This window comes from Thermochaetoides thermophila, assembly GCF_000221225.1.
Source record: "Thermochaetoides thermophila DSM 1495 unplaced genomic scaffold scf7180000011819, whole genome shotgun sequence".
Classification (NCBI taxonomy): domain Eukaryota; kingdom Fungi; phylum Ascomycota; class Sordariomycetes; order Sordariales; family Chaetomiaceae; genus Thermochaetoides; species Thermochaetoides thermophila.
In genome coordinates, this window is record NW_006383035.1 from 913,989 (window position 1) to 930,266 (window position 16,278).

General features: G+C 52.0%; 4 protein-coding genes and 1 non-coding gene across 5 annotated transcripts; 3 read left to right on the forward strand and 2 right to left on the reverse strand.

Moving 5' to 3' along the window:
• Positions 1-1,217: 1,217 nt before the first annotated feature.
• CTHT_0049900 (uncharacterized protein) lies at positions 1,218-3,401 on the forward strand (the record flags this gene model as incomplete). Its single annotated transcript, XM_006695277.1, has 2 exons — positions 1,218-1,738; positions 1,790-3,401. 2 exons carry the CDS (start codon positions 1,218-1,220, stop codon positions 3,399-3,401), a joined length of 2,133 nt encoding a protein of 710 aa, XP_006695340.1.
• A 1,143-nt stretch (positions 3,402-4,544) lies between these two features.
• CTHT_0049910 lies at positions 4,545-4,615 on the forward strand. The gene has a single exon. It is a non-coding gene; the product is annotated as a tRNA-Gly (tRNA).
• A 1,564-nt stretch (positions 4,616-6,179) lies between these two features.
• CTHT_0049920 (uncharacterized protein) lies at positions 6,180-7,939 on the reverse strand (the record flags this gene model as incomplete). Its single annotated transcript, XM_006695278.1, has 2 exons — positions 6,180-7,208; positions 7,268-7,939. The coding sequence occupies 2 exons, from the start codon at positions 7,937-7,939 to the stop codon at positions 6,180-6,182; spliced, it is 1,701 nt and encodes a 566-aa protein (XP_006695341.1).
• Positions 7,940-8,694: 755 nt separating this feature from the next.
• On the forward strand, positions 8,695-10,068 carry CTHT_0049930 (uncharacterized protein; the record flags this gene model as incomplete). Its single annotated transcript, XM_006695279.1, has 1 exon — positions 8,695-10,068. One exon carries the CDS (start codon positions 8,695-8,697, stop codon positions 10,066-10,068), a length of 1,374 nt encoding a protein of 457 aa, XP_006695342.1.
• Positions 10,069-13,479: 3,411 nt separating this feature from the next.
• CTHT_0049940 (uncharacterized protein) lies at positions 13,480-14,876 on the reverse strand (the record flags this gene model as incomplete). The annotated part of the gene is made up of 4 exons (XM_006695280.1): positions 13,480-14,211; positions 14,263-14,375; positions 14,437-14,623; positions 14,682-14,876. 4 exons carry the CDS (start codon positions 14,874-14,876, stop codon positions 13,480-13,482), a joined length of 1,227 nt encoding a protein of 408 aa, XP_006695343.1.
• Between the last annotated feature and the right edge of the window lie 1,402 nt (positions 14,877-16,278).

Sequence of the window (16,278 nt, forward strand, 5' to 3'; positions counted from 1 at the left end):
GCATATCGTACTTGTGGAAAATAAGGGCTGCAGGCTCGTCGTCGATGTCGTTGTTCGCACGACGCGGTTGGTTGAGAGAGACGCATAGGACCAGCAGGCCGGATCAGGACGCAGCACACGTTTTTGGGAGCTGCTCGTAACCACAAACCGTCGACTGGAATCGTAATGTACCAGCAGCGAAGTATCGCTGTGTCCACTGTCCACAACCCTAACCTGTGCTTCTCCATCGTGCTTACATACGGCCCCGCAGCTGGTGGGGCAGCATCTTGGGCCAGGGCCAGCATCGCAGCAAAAAGTGCAAGGTGCAGCCAGAGTTGCAGCAAGAGGCGTGCCAGTTGCCACCCCTCGCACGTCCGTCTCCCTGCGCAGCGAGCAAGGAACCAGGCCACCTCTCTTTGGCTGCTCTGGGTTCTGCCCGTTTTTCTATCCTGTCAGGGACCTCGAAGACTAGGTCCCAGTCCGCCACAGTAAGTCAAGAACCGTGCTGCTCGACGTCTGAGCACCGAGCTCGAAAAAGCATCACCGACGGCAATTCGCGGGGAAGAGGTTCCCAGAAACGCCAGAAGGTCAGTGTCTGCTGCGATCGCCCTCGCTTCCACTTCAGCCTGTGCCTCTGTGCCTGTGCCGCTCCCGGACCCAGCCAGGATCCCCACTTTGGTCCCGCCCACCGCGGATTACACGGAACAGCGAAGAGCCTTGAGCTCAGGGCCTGCCCCCATCCCCATCTTTGCCTGCCCTCCGGTGCCTGTCCTCTTCATCCCCATCATCCTCAAGACACCACATGCTCACACTGATCCATCGAGCTGTGTAACAAAGTTCTACCAGCATCACTGTCGACGCCTTGCTGCCATCAAACACATCGCACTCTGCGAGCTACACTGCATTGCTCCATCAGCAACCCTCGCGCTCGAGCGATCCCTACCCTAATCCGCATCCCTGGCTCCTTTCTGACACATTTCGCCCACTCGCCCACACACCTAGCGCGGTGCCCCTCCTTGCGCTGTCCCGCCTCCGTCCTGTTTCCCGTTCGGTTTGTTGCACACTTTCCCAAGCTCCCAGACAGCCTCCCCCGCACCTTGCCCCTGCAGCCGGCTCGTCGTCTCAGCCTCGCTAGGCTGGACGCATATCAACCCTCAGTACCCCCAGCTGCTGCCCTGCTTCCCCTGCTTCACACCTCTCTTCCCTTCACTCTCTCACACACACCCCAGCCCATCAACATGGCTGCCACGTTCCGTCCAGTTAACAGTCCGCTTCCGGCGGAGCAACGTAAGGACACCATCGCCACCCCGACGATGACCCCGCGTCCGAGTACCGCCCCCTCGCAGACTCCGAGACCCGCGCAAGACGCCGTTTTCAGCGCTGGCGCATTAGCCTCACAGAAGCCCCTCCCGAATGACCGGTTTCCCGACTCCGTAGCGATCCCTGAATCTACACCGCCCACGGCTGGCCAAAAAAGAGAACGAGAACACTCGCAGCAACCGAGTCGAGCGAAATCCGATGATGTTGCGATGAACGAATCAGAAGGAGAGCCAGGTGCGGCTGGTGCAAGAGGAGGAACGAGCGGGGCAGCAGGGTCGACTGGGACACAGGGAAGCAATGATGAGGGTCACGGTTCTGGGGACGAGAGCAACGATGGAAACAAATCGAAGAAGAAGAAGTCGCAGCGCTTCTACTGCACAGACTATCCTCCATGCAACCTCAGCTTTACCAGGAGTGAGCACCTCGCTCGTCATATCAGGTATGTCTCATCCTTAGTTTACATGACACAACGCTGACAGTATGCACATAGAAAACACACAGGCGAGCGCCCGTTTCAATGTCATTGCTCTCGTCGCTTCTCACGACTCGATAATTTGCGGCAGCATGCACAGACGGTGCATCTGAACGAGGACATTCCGATTGACTCTTTGGCTGCGACCGGCACACGATACCAGAGGCAGATTCGGACAGACAGGATAGGCAGGACGACAGGCAGGGTCCGGTCGACGACAACTTCGAGCATTGGGCCAGTTCGTGGCCATGCCAAGTCATTGTCCACATCCAACATCGCCAATTTGTCGTCAATCACCGGCTCAGCTTTCACTCTTGGCGACAATGGTCGGCGGCCACCACCGCTGGTCGTGAACGATCCCATGGCCCGGCCATCGTTTGAGCATTATGCATCTGGTGAGGGCCCGCAATACCGTGCTCCCTCGCCTGGCGACTTCAGCACACCGACCTCAGCTACATTTTCTACTGCTCAGAACAGCCCTCGGTGGAACCCCATCGTGGCTCCCAGCGGCGGTCATGGGGGTCATGGCCATGTCCGGTCGCAAAGCATGTATGTCGACTCGAAGACCACTCCTGCACGTCGCCTGAGTGTTCCCTCTGGCGGCAACCCATTCCAGTCACCTGGCGGACCAAGCGCCAGACCTGTCTTTGGTCCCTCGGCCATCGGCTCCTCCGGAAGCGAGTCCGCCTCGCCGGCTCAGGGCAGCATCCTGTCACCACCTGCGGGTTCAGCGCCGACATGGCAGAGGAGGGAATCTGTGTCGACCGTGGCAGATGATACTTGGCGGCGTCGGACTTGGCATCCAGACAGCCGTGATTTCAATCCAAGCAGGCTCAGCCAAGTTATGGTGCCTTCACAGATCGCCCCCGAAACCATTTCCGATCATCCCCCGCCTCTGTCGCAGCCCATCCGTCTGCCAGGTATCGAATCTTTCGACAACATCAGGCCGCCAACCCCTCCCAGACGTGCTCTTTCGCCTATGAGAGTTGACACAGAGCTTGCCATCCGGCCCGGACCTGGTCCTCGGCCCGATCCCATCCTAGACCGCAGGCCGACCGTGCAGTGGGACTCGAGCTTGGATCGTGGCATTAACCGGCTGGACCTTAACACCCCTCCGAGAGACAGTGCCGGTGCCTGGGCCCACGAGACCAACCAGGCCTTGATGATGCGCAACGAGCCTGTGCGCGACCCTCCCAAGCCGCAAACCTACACGACCCCTTACCCACCACACCCACAGTACACCACTGCATCGGGTCCCCCCCAGTACACAACCTCTGGGCCTCCTCAGTATACTGCGGCTCCCGCTCCCGAGCCCGTTCGTGAACCGCCACGTCATGTGAGTTGGTATGACGGCCCTCCTGCTGCTCCCCCGCCTCCTCCGCAGCCTCGGGAGCCGACGTACGACACCAGACCCCGTATGGACCGCATGCTGCATCCGAACCTGAGCAATTTCCAGGGCTTCCCTGCACGGGAGCAGCCTCCTCCCGTCCGTCAGCACACCGTGCCTGTCATGGAGCCCAATCCGTATACTGCGGAACGCCCCCCGAACCAGTCAGGTAATACGTCTGAGTCAATGAAAAGGCTGCAGGCGCTTGTGGCTGTGGCAACCAGTGAGGGAACTGCTTACTGAGGCGGAGCTTGAAATAGTCGTGATGGGCTAATGCAGCGCCGTGGATGAACGAGATGCTGTGATGCTAGGATCAGCCGCATTCTCAGATGGCATACTATACTTGATCTGATTCTGGACAGCCCCAAGGCCGAATTGGACGACTCTCGCTCTTTTTATCGAGCCAGCATTCCCCTTCTTGCCGTTCGTTTTTTTACATTCGAGATACCCCATGCACTCGCTATAGACACATATATCGTTTAGTTTTTCCGGACGATCGCTGCTTACACAAACGGACGGACGTGCGGGCATGGTCTGTTATCTATTTCTCTAAATCATTTCATTTCCCGTTATCTAGGTAGTGTTGGATTTCTTGGTATCTACTGGTGATGTCTGTAACGTCTTGGAGTTGGATGGCTTAACTATTTAGATTGGTCTGCACGTTTTTTGATTCTTTGAGCGTTTTATTGGGACAGGAATTCTGAGTTTGGATTTTTGGATATGTGATGCTACGACATGGCTCTCCTCTCTTCTCTTGGTTCTCAGACTCTGATGATGACGATGAATGATATGCGGATGGGATGTTGATGGTGTGGGAATGGATTGGGCTAGGCTGGCTGCGATAGGCTTGGAACTTACTCTCGCCGGTAAGCATGAATTGCTTCGATCGATGAATTATTTGAATTGAATGAGGAGAGATTTGGGAGGGGGAGATGCTTAGCAGACACAGGGCTAGAACAAATGGATTGATTGGTCATGGATTGGATACCCTTCTCTTTTTCTCTCTCTATCTATCGCTCTCGATTGTTTGTTGGAATAGGCTTGCTGGCATTTTTACTTTATGATGTCGCCTGTACTCGTTCCGTTGGATGAGTATGGATAGGACGAGTAGGTTGATAAGCATGACTACATTGGACAAGTTGCCAAGTTTTTCTGGACCAGATGTCGGGTGATGTAATGAGTTGACGAAAGAACATTTGACCATGCGCTCAACATGCACAGCCTGGAATTGTAACGACAGGATGAGACAAGGTCAATGGCATTGTATCTTTCCACAGTTGACCTTTACCTATCACCCAAAGACAAGGCTTTGTTTTCTGACCAGCCCTACTTACCTTACCCCACCCATAATGCCATGCCCATTGTCCACCCGCTCTAGGCATCTACGCATCAGTGGTTTAGTGGTAAAATTCATCGTTGCCATCGATGAGCCCCGCGTCCGATTCGCGGTTGATGCAAACGTTGAGGAGGTCAGGTGGACTCAAATTCCTTTTTGACAATTTTTAATGCCAGCACAACATGCCTCACTGTTTTCTGTGTCTGGTCATTACCATTTACGACTGTTCATTGCGAAGTTTGTTGCTGTCTTCCTTTCGTTTATCGTTCTGACCTTTGCAGTAGAGTTGTGGATTCTAAGTTAGGGTTTGCCTGACACGACGTGCTGTGCTGTCGTCCAGCAGACACCCATCCGCTCCAATCCTTGAGGCAACTTTTCACTACACAACTTCCTCTTCCTACAAATCTTCCATCCGTCAGTAAGAGTTGCCGAAAAAGTTGCTTTTTACCAGCTCCTGTAATCCCAGACTGGTCAGGGAGCATGGTGATGGATTGCGCAGGGCGAACGGCTTTATTAGGCAGCTGTTGGAAACTCTATAGCACATACGACCACACCCAGTGGAACATTCGGGATCCCGTCCGCTCTCCCATAGACAAGCCACTGAGGGCCGGGTTAGTACTCAGGTCGGAGACGACTGGGGAACCTTCGGTGTTGTATGTTTTTGGAAGTTTGTGTGTCTTTGCTCCACTTGATTGGAGCCCTTAGGGATGCTACCGGTGTTACGTCAAGGTAGGGAAAAGACTCCGGAAGCACACAGCGAATGCTCAAAGATGGTACTTACCGAGGGTGTACTGCTCAAGTCGGAAGCATGGTGTTGATTTGTGCACTTTTGACAGGGGAAGGCCATGGTGCTTGGCTGTAATGTATGAAATGTATTGAGTTGTGGCTATTACTTGACCCGAACAGAAATAGGCAGACAAATCCGAGAATACAGATGTACAGTCCCATACACAGAAGATGATAAGTGCCACCTGATCTGATATATGCGTGGGGTTTGTCAGTACAGGAAAGGCTTCAGCTGGTCTGAAGTGCCGCAGCCTTGTCCGAGTATTGATGTGAAGGGGAAATGCGTTAGTTGCAGTTACGTGATGAGAAGATTTCTGTTCCTGCCAGCCTGCCGGGGAGAGACGTAAGTCAGAAAGGAGGGAAGCTAACCAAAGAGAAAAGGGATAAAGGCTCGAGGAACCATTCGACACCCCCTGGCCATGTTGCAATCATATGCACTCAACCCTCCAAACTGGAATGCCAGCCCTGCTGTAGGGCAGCCCTCACAAACGCAGCCAATGAACAAGCACAAAAGTTTCAGTACCTGCCAGGGACGCCGATGATATCGGACAAGGAAGTTTCTCAATCACTTCCAGCTTAATAGGGCTGAGTCAGCAGCGTTCGGAGAAAAGGAAGACCAGCCTAGGCAGCAGTGAAGCCCCAGCGCGATTGTGCTGAACAGGCACCGAACGAGCTTTGGCCAGTCAGAGCTCAGAAGGCTCTGAAACGCGGGGGACGAAAGCCTCATTGACCGTCTCGTCACCCTAACTGAATCCTAGCGATGGGTGGTGACATCCAAAACTCCGGCGCATTGAATCACAAAGAAGCCTAGCCACTCGGCCTAGCTCCAGTGCAGCGACCAAGGCTGGTGACCATCCAGCCCTCCCTCCCAACGGTCACGCAGACGGCCCCTGAGCCCCTTACACATCCAACATACTCCTAACTTGTATCGGCTGCCCCGCAGTCGACCTTGTACTCTGCCCACCCACACTCCCACTCCTCGGATTCCCACTCCCCACAGCCGCGCCTCCGGAAGGATGGTCCTGATACCTGCCACCCTCTCTCGTTGCCTCCAAGTAACTCGGCGGCGGGGGGCCATCTTCCATTAACTCCCTCCTCCTGCGCTCCCTCTCTTCTGCCAATATCCCCTGTGCATGCGGGAAGAGTACTTCAGCAGCTAGTTCCAGCGTGCGTTCGCGATGTCGGGCTTCCGAGTGACCTGTGTACTGTGGGGGGGGATGATTCGGGTGTGAAGCTGCCAGTGAAAGCGGTGACATTTCTAGGTTGACAGGGGCACGACCAGCGTCTTGTTCCACCCCATCAGGGGAAGTTCCATTAACATCGGTGCGTGGTCTCTCCCCAACAACTTGTCTTGCGTTCCGGGTCAACCAATCGCGCATGCTCTCCCCGGAAGTTGCCCTTCCCGGGTTGAGGACATCCCCACTTGCAAGCCGCCACCACGCCGGCTTGCGCACGACGCCCATTTCCTGATCGAGGGCAACACCGCGCTCGCGGCGCTGACGCCGTAGTTCAAGGTCCTCATTGGGCGTGACAAACCCAAAGAAGGCCTGGATGTAGAGAATGAGAAGGGACGGCGCATACCCCCCTGCAAAGATAGCCGCCTTGTCACCATCGACTCTCAAAGGGGAATAAGCAAAATGAAAGGCGACGAGGGCCTGATAAGCAGGGACGACAGCGGCGAGAGGGAGGATCAGTACGAAGCGCAAAGGTATGGATTTGAGGGCTTGAAGGAGGGAGTGTGGGCGGGAATAGTGCTTGATGGAGTGGGCGAGGGAGAAAACGGTGAGGAGCCAGCACACACAGAGGAAGAAAGAGGCAATTTTGAAGCGGACATCGGTTGCGGTGGGCGCGGCGGAGAGAAGGGTTTGTTCGGGGGAGCGCTGGTGTTGGATGGGTGTCCAGGAGCGTGGGACGATCATGAAGAAGTTCTGCCGTAGAGAAATGTTAGTTGAGTGGGGGTGTGTAAGGGGGAGTATGAACGACGTACGAGCCAGAGGAATAGGTAGAAGATCAGAGGCAGCCAGAACTCAACCCAGTAGCGACGGCCTTCTTGCCGGAGGGAGAACGGGTCGGGATCGACGTATTGCCGCTCCATCCAGCTACCCCAGTGTCGAACTGCCTCCCAGACGAGGGCCATGATGCCCATCTGCATGAGAAACCAGAAAAAACTTGTTAAGATGATTGGCAGCTGCGGGAGATAGTACCGGTCGACATCAACTGCGGTAAACAAGCTGATCATCGCCGTCGCGCAGACAAACGACCCCCAGTACCACTGCCATCTCCTGCCAATCGGATAGAACCGCTTCTCCGCAGGCAGATGCAGCCGGCCATGTTTCGTGAGATTGACCAGCGTCAAGACCAGAGCGAGACCGAACAGACAGGCGAATCCGATGCCGACACCGGCGCGCATATTGATCCCGTAGACGGGCGAGTAACACGACGTTGCATTGAGAAATGTGCCGTTCGGGAACAGAAATACAGGCGTGTACGGTTTGAAGGTGAGATAGCACTTGGATCCGTTAGATACGGTGCCATTCGTGTAGAGCGAGTAGTTCCAGAAGGCGAGGGTCGAGAGGTTAAAGTGCACGCCGCCGATGACGGTGTCGGAGGAATTGTCACCTCCAGGGAAGGCGAGCACGTCGCGAACTTGGTGCATCATTTTGGAGCAATGATGATGCTAAAGTAGCGATTGTGACTGGAATTGGGGTAGCAGTAGGTAATAATAGCTAGCGATATAATGCGGTCGAGCAGAGAAAGCTGAGCAATGGCCGAGCGACGATTGGCGCCCGGACGTCGGCACTAGGACATGGTGCGATGCTTAGCAAGCGAGAGCTGGGAGGAGTGAGGCAGTGGCGGCGATAAGGCTGGTGATGTGAACGGAGGAGGGTAGTCAGCGAAGACGTTGACAGTTTGAGTTTAATTGATACGCCGCGAATTCCGGCCAGGGCGACGAGGTCGCTAATTACGCAGTGGGGCCGATTGCGCGTACACTGTGCTTAACGCAGTGAGCCTAGGATTGCAGTTGGAATTGACAATGCCAGAATCAACCAACCCTGAATCCAATGCAAGATCAATGCTTAAAGATCTGTTTAGTCCAAGAAAGTGGCTTTTGAGACTCGAATTTCGTGAAATCTCGACATGCAACCTCATATCTCGGGTCCAGAACTCGCTAGGCCAGCCCGCACTGTCCGTATTGTGATGACCTCACTGTGCCAAGCGCGGACGGGAGTTGGTGGTCTGCGGAGAACGGCTGCAGGTGCAAGACCCACTGAATCCACTGTCTTGGAACACAGCCAATCAGCCGCGTCGTACCCCAACGGCAACACAACGTTAACTTTACCCAATGTCATCCTCAGTGTGACCTTCAATGGTTCAAAAATCCCAACTCATGAGTTGACACTCCAAACAGCAAAAATGACAACCAAGACCCTCCCAACAAACTCCTCCGAGCCCTCCTATATCGACTACGAGGCCTTCCTCTCCCCTACATTCTCCCCTCACTCCTTCGCTAACACTCTTGTCCTTGCAACCAACAACCCCTCTGACTCACCCCTCGACCTCGCAACACCCCTCTCCAAAGTTCTTTTCGATATCCAAGAAGTTAACACACATATTGACTCACTAACAGCTCGCTCAGCGGGGTCTTTACTCTCTCACACCCGCGACCAGACTGACGCGAGCAAAAAGATTGCTGATACGCTAGAGCCGCAGATTAAGGCGGTCAACGACTCGTATCGGCAGCTAGAGAGGGAAGTTATTGAGCGGTATGAGCATGCAAAGGAAGTGAGGGATGTTGTGGATCGGTTATGGCATGCGACGAGGTTGATGAGGGCTGTTTCGAGGGCGCTGGTGTTGGGACGGCAGCTGGAAGCGCAGTTTGCGGAGTTGAATGCAGGCGTTAAGGGCAAGGAGGATCACCGTGCTCTGGGGAGATGCGTCCACACGGTTTTGGCCCTCAGGGAGTTGTTCGATGGAAGTGCTGGAACTAAAGATGCAGGCGGTTCCAGCAAGGAGGTTGCTGCCCTCCTTGAAAACGTGACGGTGATCAAACAACTTAAAGACAGCATCCTCACTCCCGTCGAAAAAACCGTCCGCGAAACCGCTGAGCGCATCATCCGCGAATTCTCTGTCGGCACCACTACATTCGCCCAATCCGAAGACCTCAAATCACGCACTATTTCCGCCCTCACCTCTCTCTATCTCCTCTCGCCCATTCCCCTATCCCCCGCCAAACAGTGGAACCCAACCTTCATGCTCTCAGCCCTCGAAGCTTACCTCCGCTCGGCCCTCCAATCTTCCATCGCCTCTCTGTCAAGGGCACTTACCAACCTTCCCAATCTAGACCGCACCCTTGCTGAAATTTCCGCCCGCTGTCAGAATATTCTCGCGTTAGAAACAATTCTCGACTCAACCAAACCCCCTATTCACCCCCTCTTGAGCACCAAACTTGCCTTCTCAGGCACACTGCTTCAACCTCTTTTAACTCATCTCGAAACGGGCTCCCTTCAAAGCTACTTCTGGCGGACCCTCGCCGCCAACATGGCGCCTCGAGTGCAGGAGATTGTAAACAAAGGGGGCGCGGCGGCACGAAATCTAAAGGGGAACCGGCAGGTTGTCGGGGATGCGTTGAGGGAGTGTGTGTTGAGGGGAGGGGAGGTGCCAAAGAATTTTGCAGCTTCCCTGGGGTTAGCGGGGACAGGGGCTAAGGGGGATGCAGGCAAAGGGAAGAGTTGGGATAGGGAGGTTGCAGTTATGGTGGGGAGTGTGGTTAATAACTTGGGAAAGTGAAGATTGAAATTGAAGGGATTTGGATTTAGAGTCAATGGCAAGGGTGGGATATTGGGGTGGCAGCTGGTCTACATAGTCCTTTGAGCCTTATTGGTGAACGGATTGGCGTTACAATGCTCATCTCAATAGAGCATCATAGACCCATATTCCAACTAAGAAGTGTTGAGCTCTCACGCTTGTTGCTGGTAATCCTTCCGACCATGTTTTTTACCTGTGTCACCAACCCCGAGCCAACTGATCCTGTCACATACGTAGATAATTGCTTTTCAAGAGCCTACCAATAAACATTCCATTACACTTCCTAAGCCCGTAGGAGTGATCAAAGCAACCCAGATTGAATGATGCCTGACCTGTTGGTTGCCTGAGGTACGTTAGTCTTTGTAGAGTGCTCAACATCATGGCTAACTGGTTCGTGACCCTATTACGCAAGCAAGAATGAGTGATATTAGGGCAGATTTAAAAACTCGCCAGTCATTTGAGTGTTGGTGAATATGGAAACGACAATCATCACTTCAATAAGCTTAGGAAAGGTCCTGTTAATACTCAGACCTACGCTATCAACATCATCGGGCTGGCTTAGCCCTGCTGAACTCAGCATCATGTGTTTAAGGTCTTACCCTGTATATATGGGAACAACAAATGGATATAGAATATGCACGTCCAATTGCAATAGGGCAGGTATCAGCTTTCCAAATTTCGTACGTGAAATCATCAGGGAATGTGGCCGAAAAGCAGCCATGGATGTAAAAGAGGAAAAAAAATCTATCCACGTTTCTGGTTTTTGTTTATGTGCCATTAAGGCGCTCGACACATTGCCACCCACCGATCCCTATCTAATGGAGGAGTGGCAAAATTTCCTCAAAAGTGCAGTCATACGAGATCCAAACTTCAAGGTGCGGTTCTCAAAATGGGGACGAACTTTACAAAGAGGTGCAGATTCACTAGGTGGAGCACTGGCGCACGCAGCGCCTACAAATCTGGCAGAGTTGTGCCAACCTGTACTATGAAGTCGCTATGTCATATCTTGTTCCAAGGCCGGCATGGCCAAATATTTCCCTCCTTGGCCATGCATTGGGAACCCACACTGTTTTCAGAGCCGCCATCTACTCAGGCTGGACCGTCTCAACAGCGTCCATTGTACTTGTAGAAGGTTGCGCAGCAGGCTATGTCGATACAACCAGCTGAACAGCAAGACGAAGAGATAGAAGAGGCCGGCCATCATATCAAGAAACGGCATATGAAGCCGGGCCATCCTATGAAGCGAACCCATATGTGGCTTACATGCAGCAATGAATTATCCAGGGCTTGAAGGATTGACATATTGAGATGCATGGACTATTCCACTCCTGACAGGCTTGCCAAAGATCTCAACCGCTTTTCATATTTCCAATTCCTTGCACAGTAAACGGGAAATGACGGAAATGTAGGGTAAAACTTTGCTATTGCTGCTGGACTAGATAGACATTGAATGGAATGATAATAAACTGAGTATCAATAACTGGTTGGTTACAACTTGGATCATGAGTTCGCCTTGTGCTTTGGGATGGTGTGGTCTTAGTACATGTGTCATTCTGTATTCAGCCTACCTGCTAGGTATTTGAATAACTAACAAGGAGAGTCCATAGCAGTTCTTCACCTTTAATGGCATCAGAATTCATCGTTTAGATTACCTGGGAAAGATGCATCCTACCATTTTGGCTCCTTGCTCCAGTTGATATGGCATTCTCACAAATTCGGGATTCTGGGGTTACTGCTACTTAATCCCATTGAAAGGTAGTGGTGCCCTAGAGCTTTTTCAAGTTGCTTAGTATTTATACAATCATACCCTGATTAGGGCCATGTTTTCCAACCGCGTCCATCAGTCGTTGATAAATGAGTTCGAAGCACTGAAGATAAAGAGCCTTCTTTTCATATTTATAATGGAAATCATGATAGGAACGTAAATAAACGACACTGATCAAACCAACAAACAGTTGGCTGTGAAAAGCACCAAGCAGAAAACGGACCGGAGACCTGTACTGTGTTATCAGCAGCATAAAGCAGCCATGTCTTTGACAAACACTAGATTGTCCAGGATTCCCACAAAGGATTCATTATTTGTTCGCCGTGTTAGCGCTATTGTTAGCCGCTTCAACGGCCACAATGCATTGTTATGAGAGAATGTGACAAAGGCTGCTTTAAGTCAGATGACCGGAGGGTATCAATTCAAGACCCTTGTTAGCTGGCTTCATTCACGGGAAGCCTTCAACAATAGGGCATGAAAAGAGATCTTATATGCTGTGCACCTTTCGTCTCTGCATATAAATATGCCTGCTACTATCCCCGAGGCCAGATTGACTTCAGCTTCATTCCAATCCAAGATCGTTTCTGTTACTAGCATTCAATCTCCACTGATCCTGATTGTTGCATTTTTCAAAATCTCCTACTTTCTTGGGATTGTCGGTCTGCTAATAAAAACGTGCAAAAAGTACAAAAACTCGATACTTCGCGGATCGCCCAGCCAAGGCCAAAACTAGGTACCCTGGGTGTACTTGTGAGTCCCTCATATCAGTACAAGAGATAGTAAGTGGTATGTGGTATGTGGTTTTCAAAAACGCAAAAATGCCCATGTCAAGAGGATTTTCAGGTGGAAACCCCGCAAGAGATCACGTTTGGTGCAGTGGTGATCTGTCCTAGTCAGTCTGTAGGGATCTCAATGTTGCGTTTGAGACTAGAACATCTAAGAGCGAACAACAAAGCTCTTAAATACGAGTTGTTCCATGATGTTGTAAAAGAGGCTGTTAAAAAACTTTATAAGAGATTCAAAGAAAATATTCAAGCCCACCAGCCATGCTCCTCAACCGTTGAACAGCTGGGTGCTTTCAAATAGTCGGCGACATGAAGAGCGGCTGGAATATTGCTATTTGGTGAACGGTGAAACGTTCAAGGAGACGCGGTAACAGAACGTGGGGCTGAACATTCGGAAGCTGGATCACAAGGCCCAATGATCCTACATAAAAGTAAGTACATAGATGCTAGACTTGTCGAGCCATCCTCGGATGTTTTGGAAATGAGCAGTCAAATATGGTTGATTTTAAACCAAGATAACGCGTCTTGGGATCTTTAGTGGCTTTACGTGTCAACTAGTGAAGAGTTAGCGGGTCTCAAGATAACAGGCATGTGCCATGTCGAGTGTTCCCATAGAGGAGTAAGGAAGGACTCGATCCAACACACCTCCGGAGGCTGAGCAAAGACAGTAGGCTGAATGAAGGCTAAGCTTGAGGGCTGAAAACCCCGAAATTAGACTCCATGGCTAGTTTTCCTGGCGTTACTTTCTCAAAAACATGCCCGAGGTGTCAATGTCACGTCAAGAAACTGTAAACCCATCGCCTCTTCCCACAGAAGCTCCGAATAATGAGCCGAGGAACCTCTTTACCGACTGTCCCTCCCAACCTCCTCCTGAATGTCATACAGCCTCCACAAAAACGGCGATGTCAACGGATCTGCTCGGCTCGGGGCTAAGCTCGCCGGTACAGCATTCCCTCCCACAGCCAGCCTGTTTTCCTCCTGCTCAATGGGGTCGTACCCCGACTCCCGGCGTATGGAAGCCACGACGGCCGATAACGACCCATCCCGTGCGTTCGGGCCTGATCCGCCACCCCCAAGCTGGACCAACAGTCCCCCAGGATCGCCCGAACCCTGTTGAGGAGTCCTAGTGCTTGACATCGAACTTCTTGCAGCCTCAATGTCAACTTCCACGTCATCACCATTCACCGTAAGAGGAAGAACCACCTCTGATCCAGCTGCTGCCCTTGCCAAAGCCTCCTCCTCCTTTCTGATTCTCCTCTCTTCCTGTTCAGCAAGTAACACTTTCTTCACTCGTCGCATATGCACATAAATGTACCCCGCCATGACGACAGTGACAACAAACACGACGCCAAAGACAACGTCCTTGATTATCGTCGTGGTTGGGTCTTCTTTCTTGTTTTGGTTTCCTGATGGGTCAGTTTCCACAAGGAGTGTACCGAGGTAGACTAGAAAGATTTGTTTCGGGAGAGTGAGGAATGTGGCGAGGGCAAAGGACCAGAAGCGCACGCCGCAGGTGGAAAACACGGCGGTTGAGAAGTGGGAGGGGATGGCGGAGAGGCGAATTATGAATATGATCTAAAGTATGTCAACGACGTAGGAGGAGGGGGAGGGGGGAGGGGCACCGACCCAAAAGCCGCCATCGCGGGTTAGTCGGGCGAGTGCGCCGTAGTTGAGGTTCGTTCGCTCAAGTTTGATGGCTCGTCGACGGAAGAGGTATGTGAAGGCGAACCAAGTGCCAACTGGCAGCAAAGCTGTTAACATCAAAGCTGTTATGGGAGGTGATTCGATGGGGGCACGTACGTTCCCCGAGAAATGTCCCAGCCGCAACAATCCCAAATCCGATCCACAGCCCATACACTAGGCCACATAGCAGCGCTACTAATTCATGACCGAATAGTGGCGGAAAGGATATAATGATGAGAATGACAATGGGTATTACCCACCCCGCCGGCAAGTCACGAACCTTTTCTGACCATGGACGAAGGTACTGCGAGTGGTTAGATTCCAAGTCTGGTGAAAGGAGAGCATTGGCAGACGGGACGCACATGGACGACTTTATGATGGTAAACAGTAAGGAAGATGCTTATGACGAAGACAATGATGCCGATGATCCACCAGACCAGATACTTTGGGGCAAAGAACAACCGTCTCCAGTTCACGGGCTGGTAGTTTGTCGACCGGACACTCAACGTTCTACTGAGCCTTCGTGTCGTCACCCGGACCTCCGAGTTATCCTTCATGGTTAATAGTGGTTGCACGGCGATTTTGAATCCACTAGATGAGCGTTCAATAAAAGGGACTGCAGGAGCCAGATCAAACGAGCTCCTAGGTCCAGGATATGATTAATGATCAAGGTGAGAGCTACGTGGCTTCGATCTTGCAACGGCCAGGACGTACAGATCGAGCTGTCCTCTGTCTCAGACGAGAGGGGTGGTGACGGAGGCGAGAAGCTCGGACCTCGTCTTAGTTGCCTCTTATAGCATCCGAAGATTAAACTAGCATCATCCTCTTTGGCCTTGTCGAAGCCAACACCGAAACACTCAGCCATGCTGCACTAGTTAGCTGGGCATTGCGAACTAGTCTCCGATACGCCGATTGCTGCTAACGAAGCTCTTCTTGCTCGGAATATAAGGTCTCAGCAGTCAACAGGCGTTGGTAGAGAGGAGCATCCCAGGCGGTTACGTCATCCTCAGCTGAAGCATCGTCAGTGAAACCCGTTTGACGCCTCCAGTTTCAGCCTGGTGTAACACGATTGGCCAAGATGGGAATGCCGTGTCAACTCATCAAAGCTAGCTTGTCGTGTAATGCCGTGGTACTGCATTGATGACCTCTGCAGCTGAGAGTTATCAAAAAGGGAAGAACGGGCAGAAGTGAAGGGCAAAGAGTAAGTCATTTAGGGAACTTTGCAATTAAAGAGTGTGAGAACAAGGCTTTCGTGATGGGCGGTCGTGCAAGAAGGAGTTGGTGATCAGGAAGGCCTGAGACGGTGAAAGCAAGGCAACAGGCTGGAAAGTTCGGGAACACATCGCTGTACCGGCAAGGAAGTGAGCCTAAGTTCTGAGATCTGCATAAAATTTCCATTAAGAGTCTCTCGGCAAGAAGAACTTGTCCCAGCATCCACCTGGCCAGAGTTGTTGCCAGTTGGGCAGGCCTGGATGGCAAAGACGGTGACACAAGGTAACACTTGTTGATAAGGGTGGAGAGAAAAGTGTTAGAAAAGGACGGACAAAGAAAGCCTCGAAAATCTTTGTTTGTAGAGTGATAATAGTATAAAGTTTGAGTAAGAGACATTAGACAGACTTGAAAGTGAACAAGACACCAAGGGTGAACATTAATTACTGCTCTGCTCAACAATCTTCCTCTTTTGCTCTCAACAAGGATCATCGGGTTCATATTTCACAAGATCGCAGGAAGATGCTTGCCAACATGGTGGGTCAGCAAATTTCGGCATTTTCCAGCGCCGAGACAGCTGCAGCCCCGCTTGGTAGCCCGAAAAGTCACGTGCACCTACTTGCAAATTTGCAACGTGCACAGGCCACGTCGCCTTAGTACTTAAAACTGGCTCGGTTGCCAGCTTTGGGCTTTCCTTTTCTTCTTTTCTTTCTTCAAGCGACAATACTTCAGAGAATCATTTCTATAGTA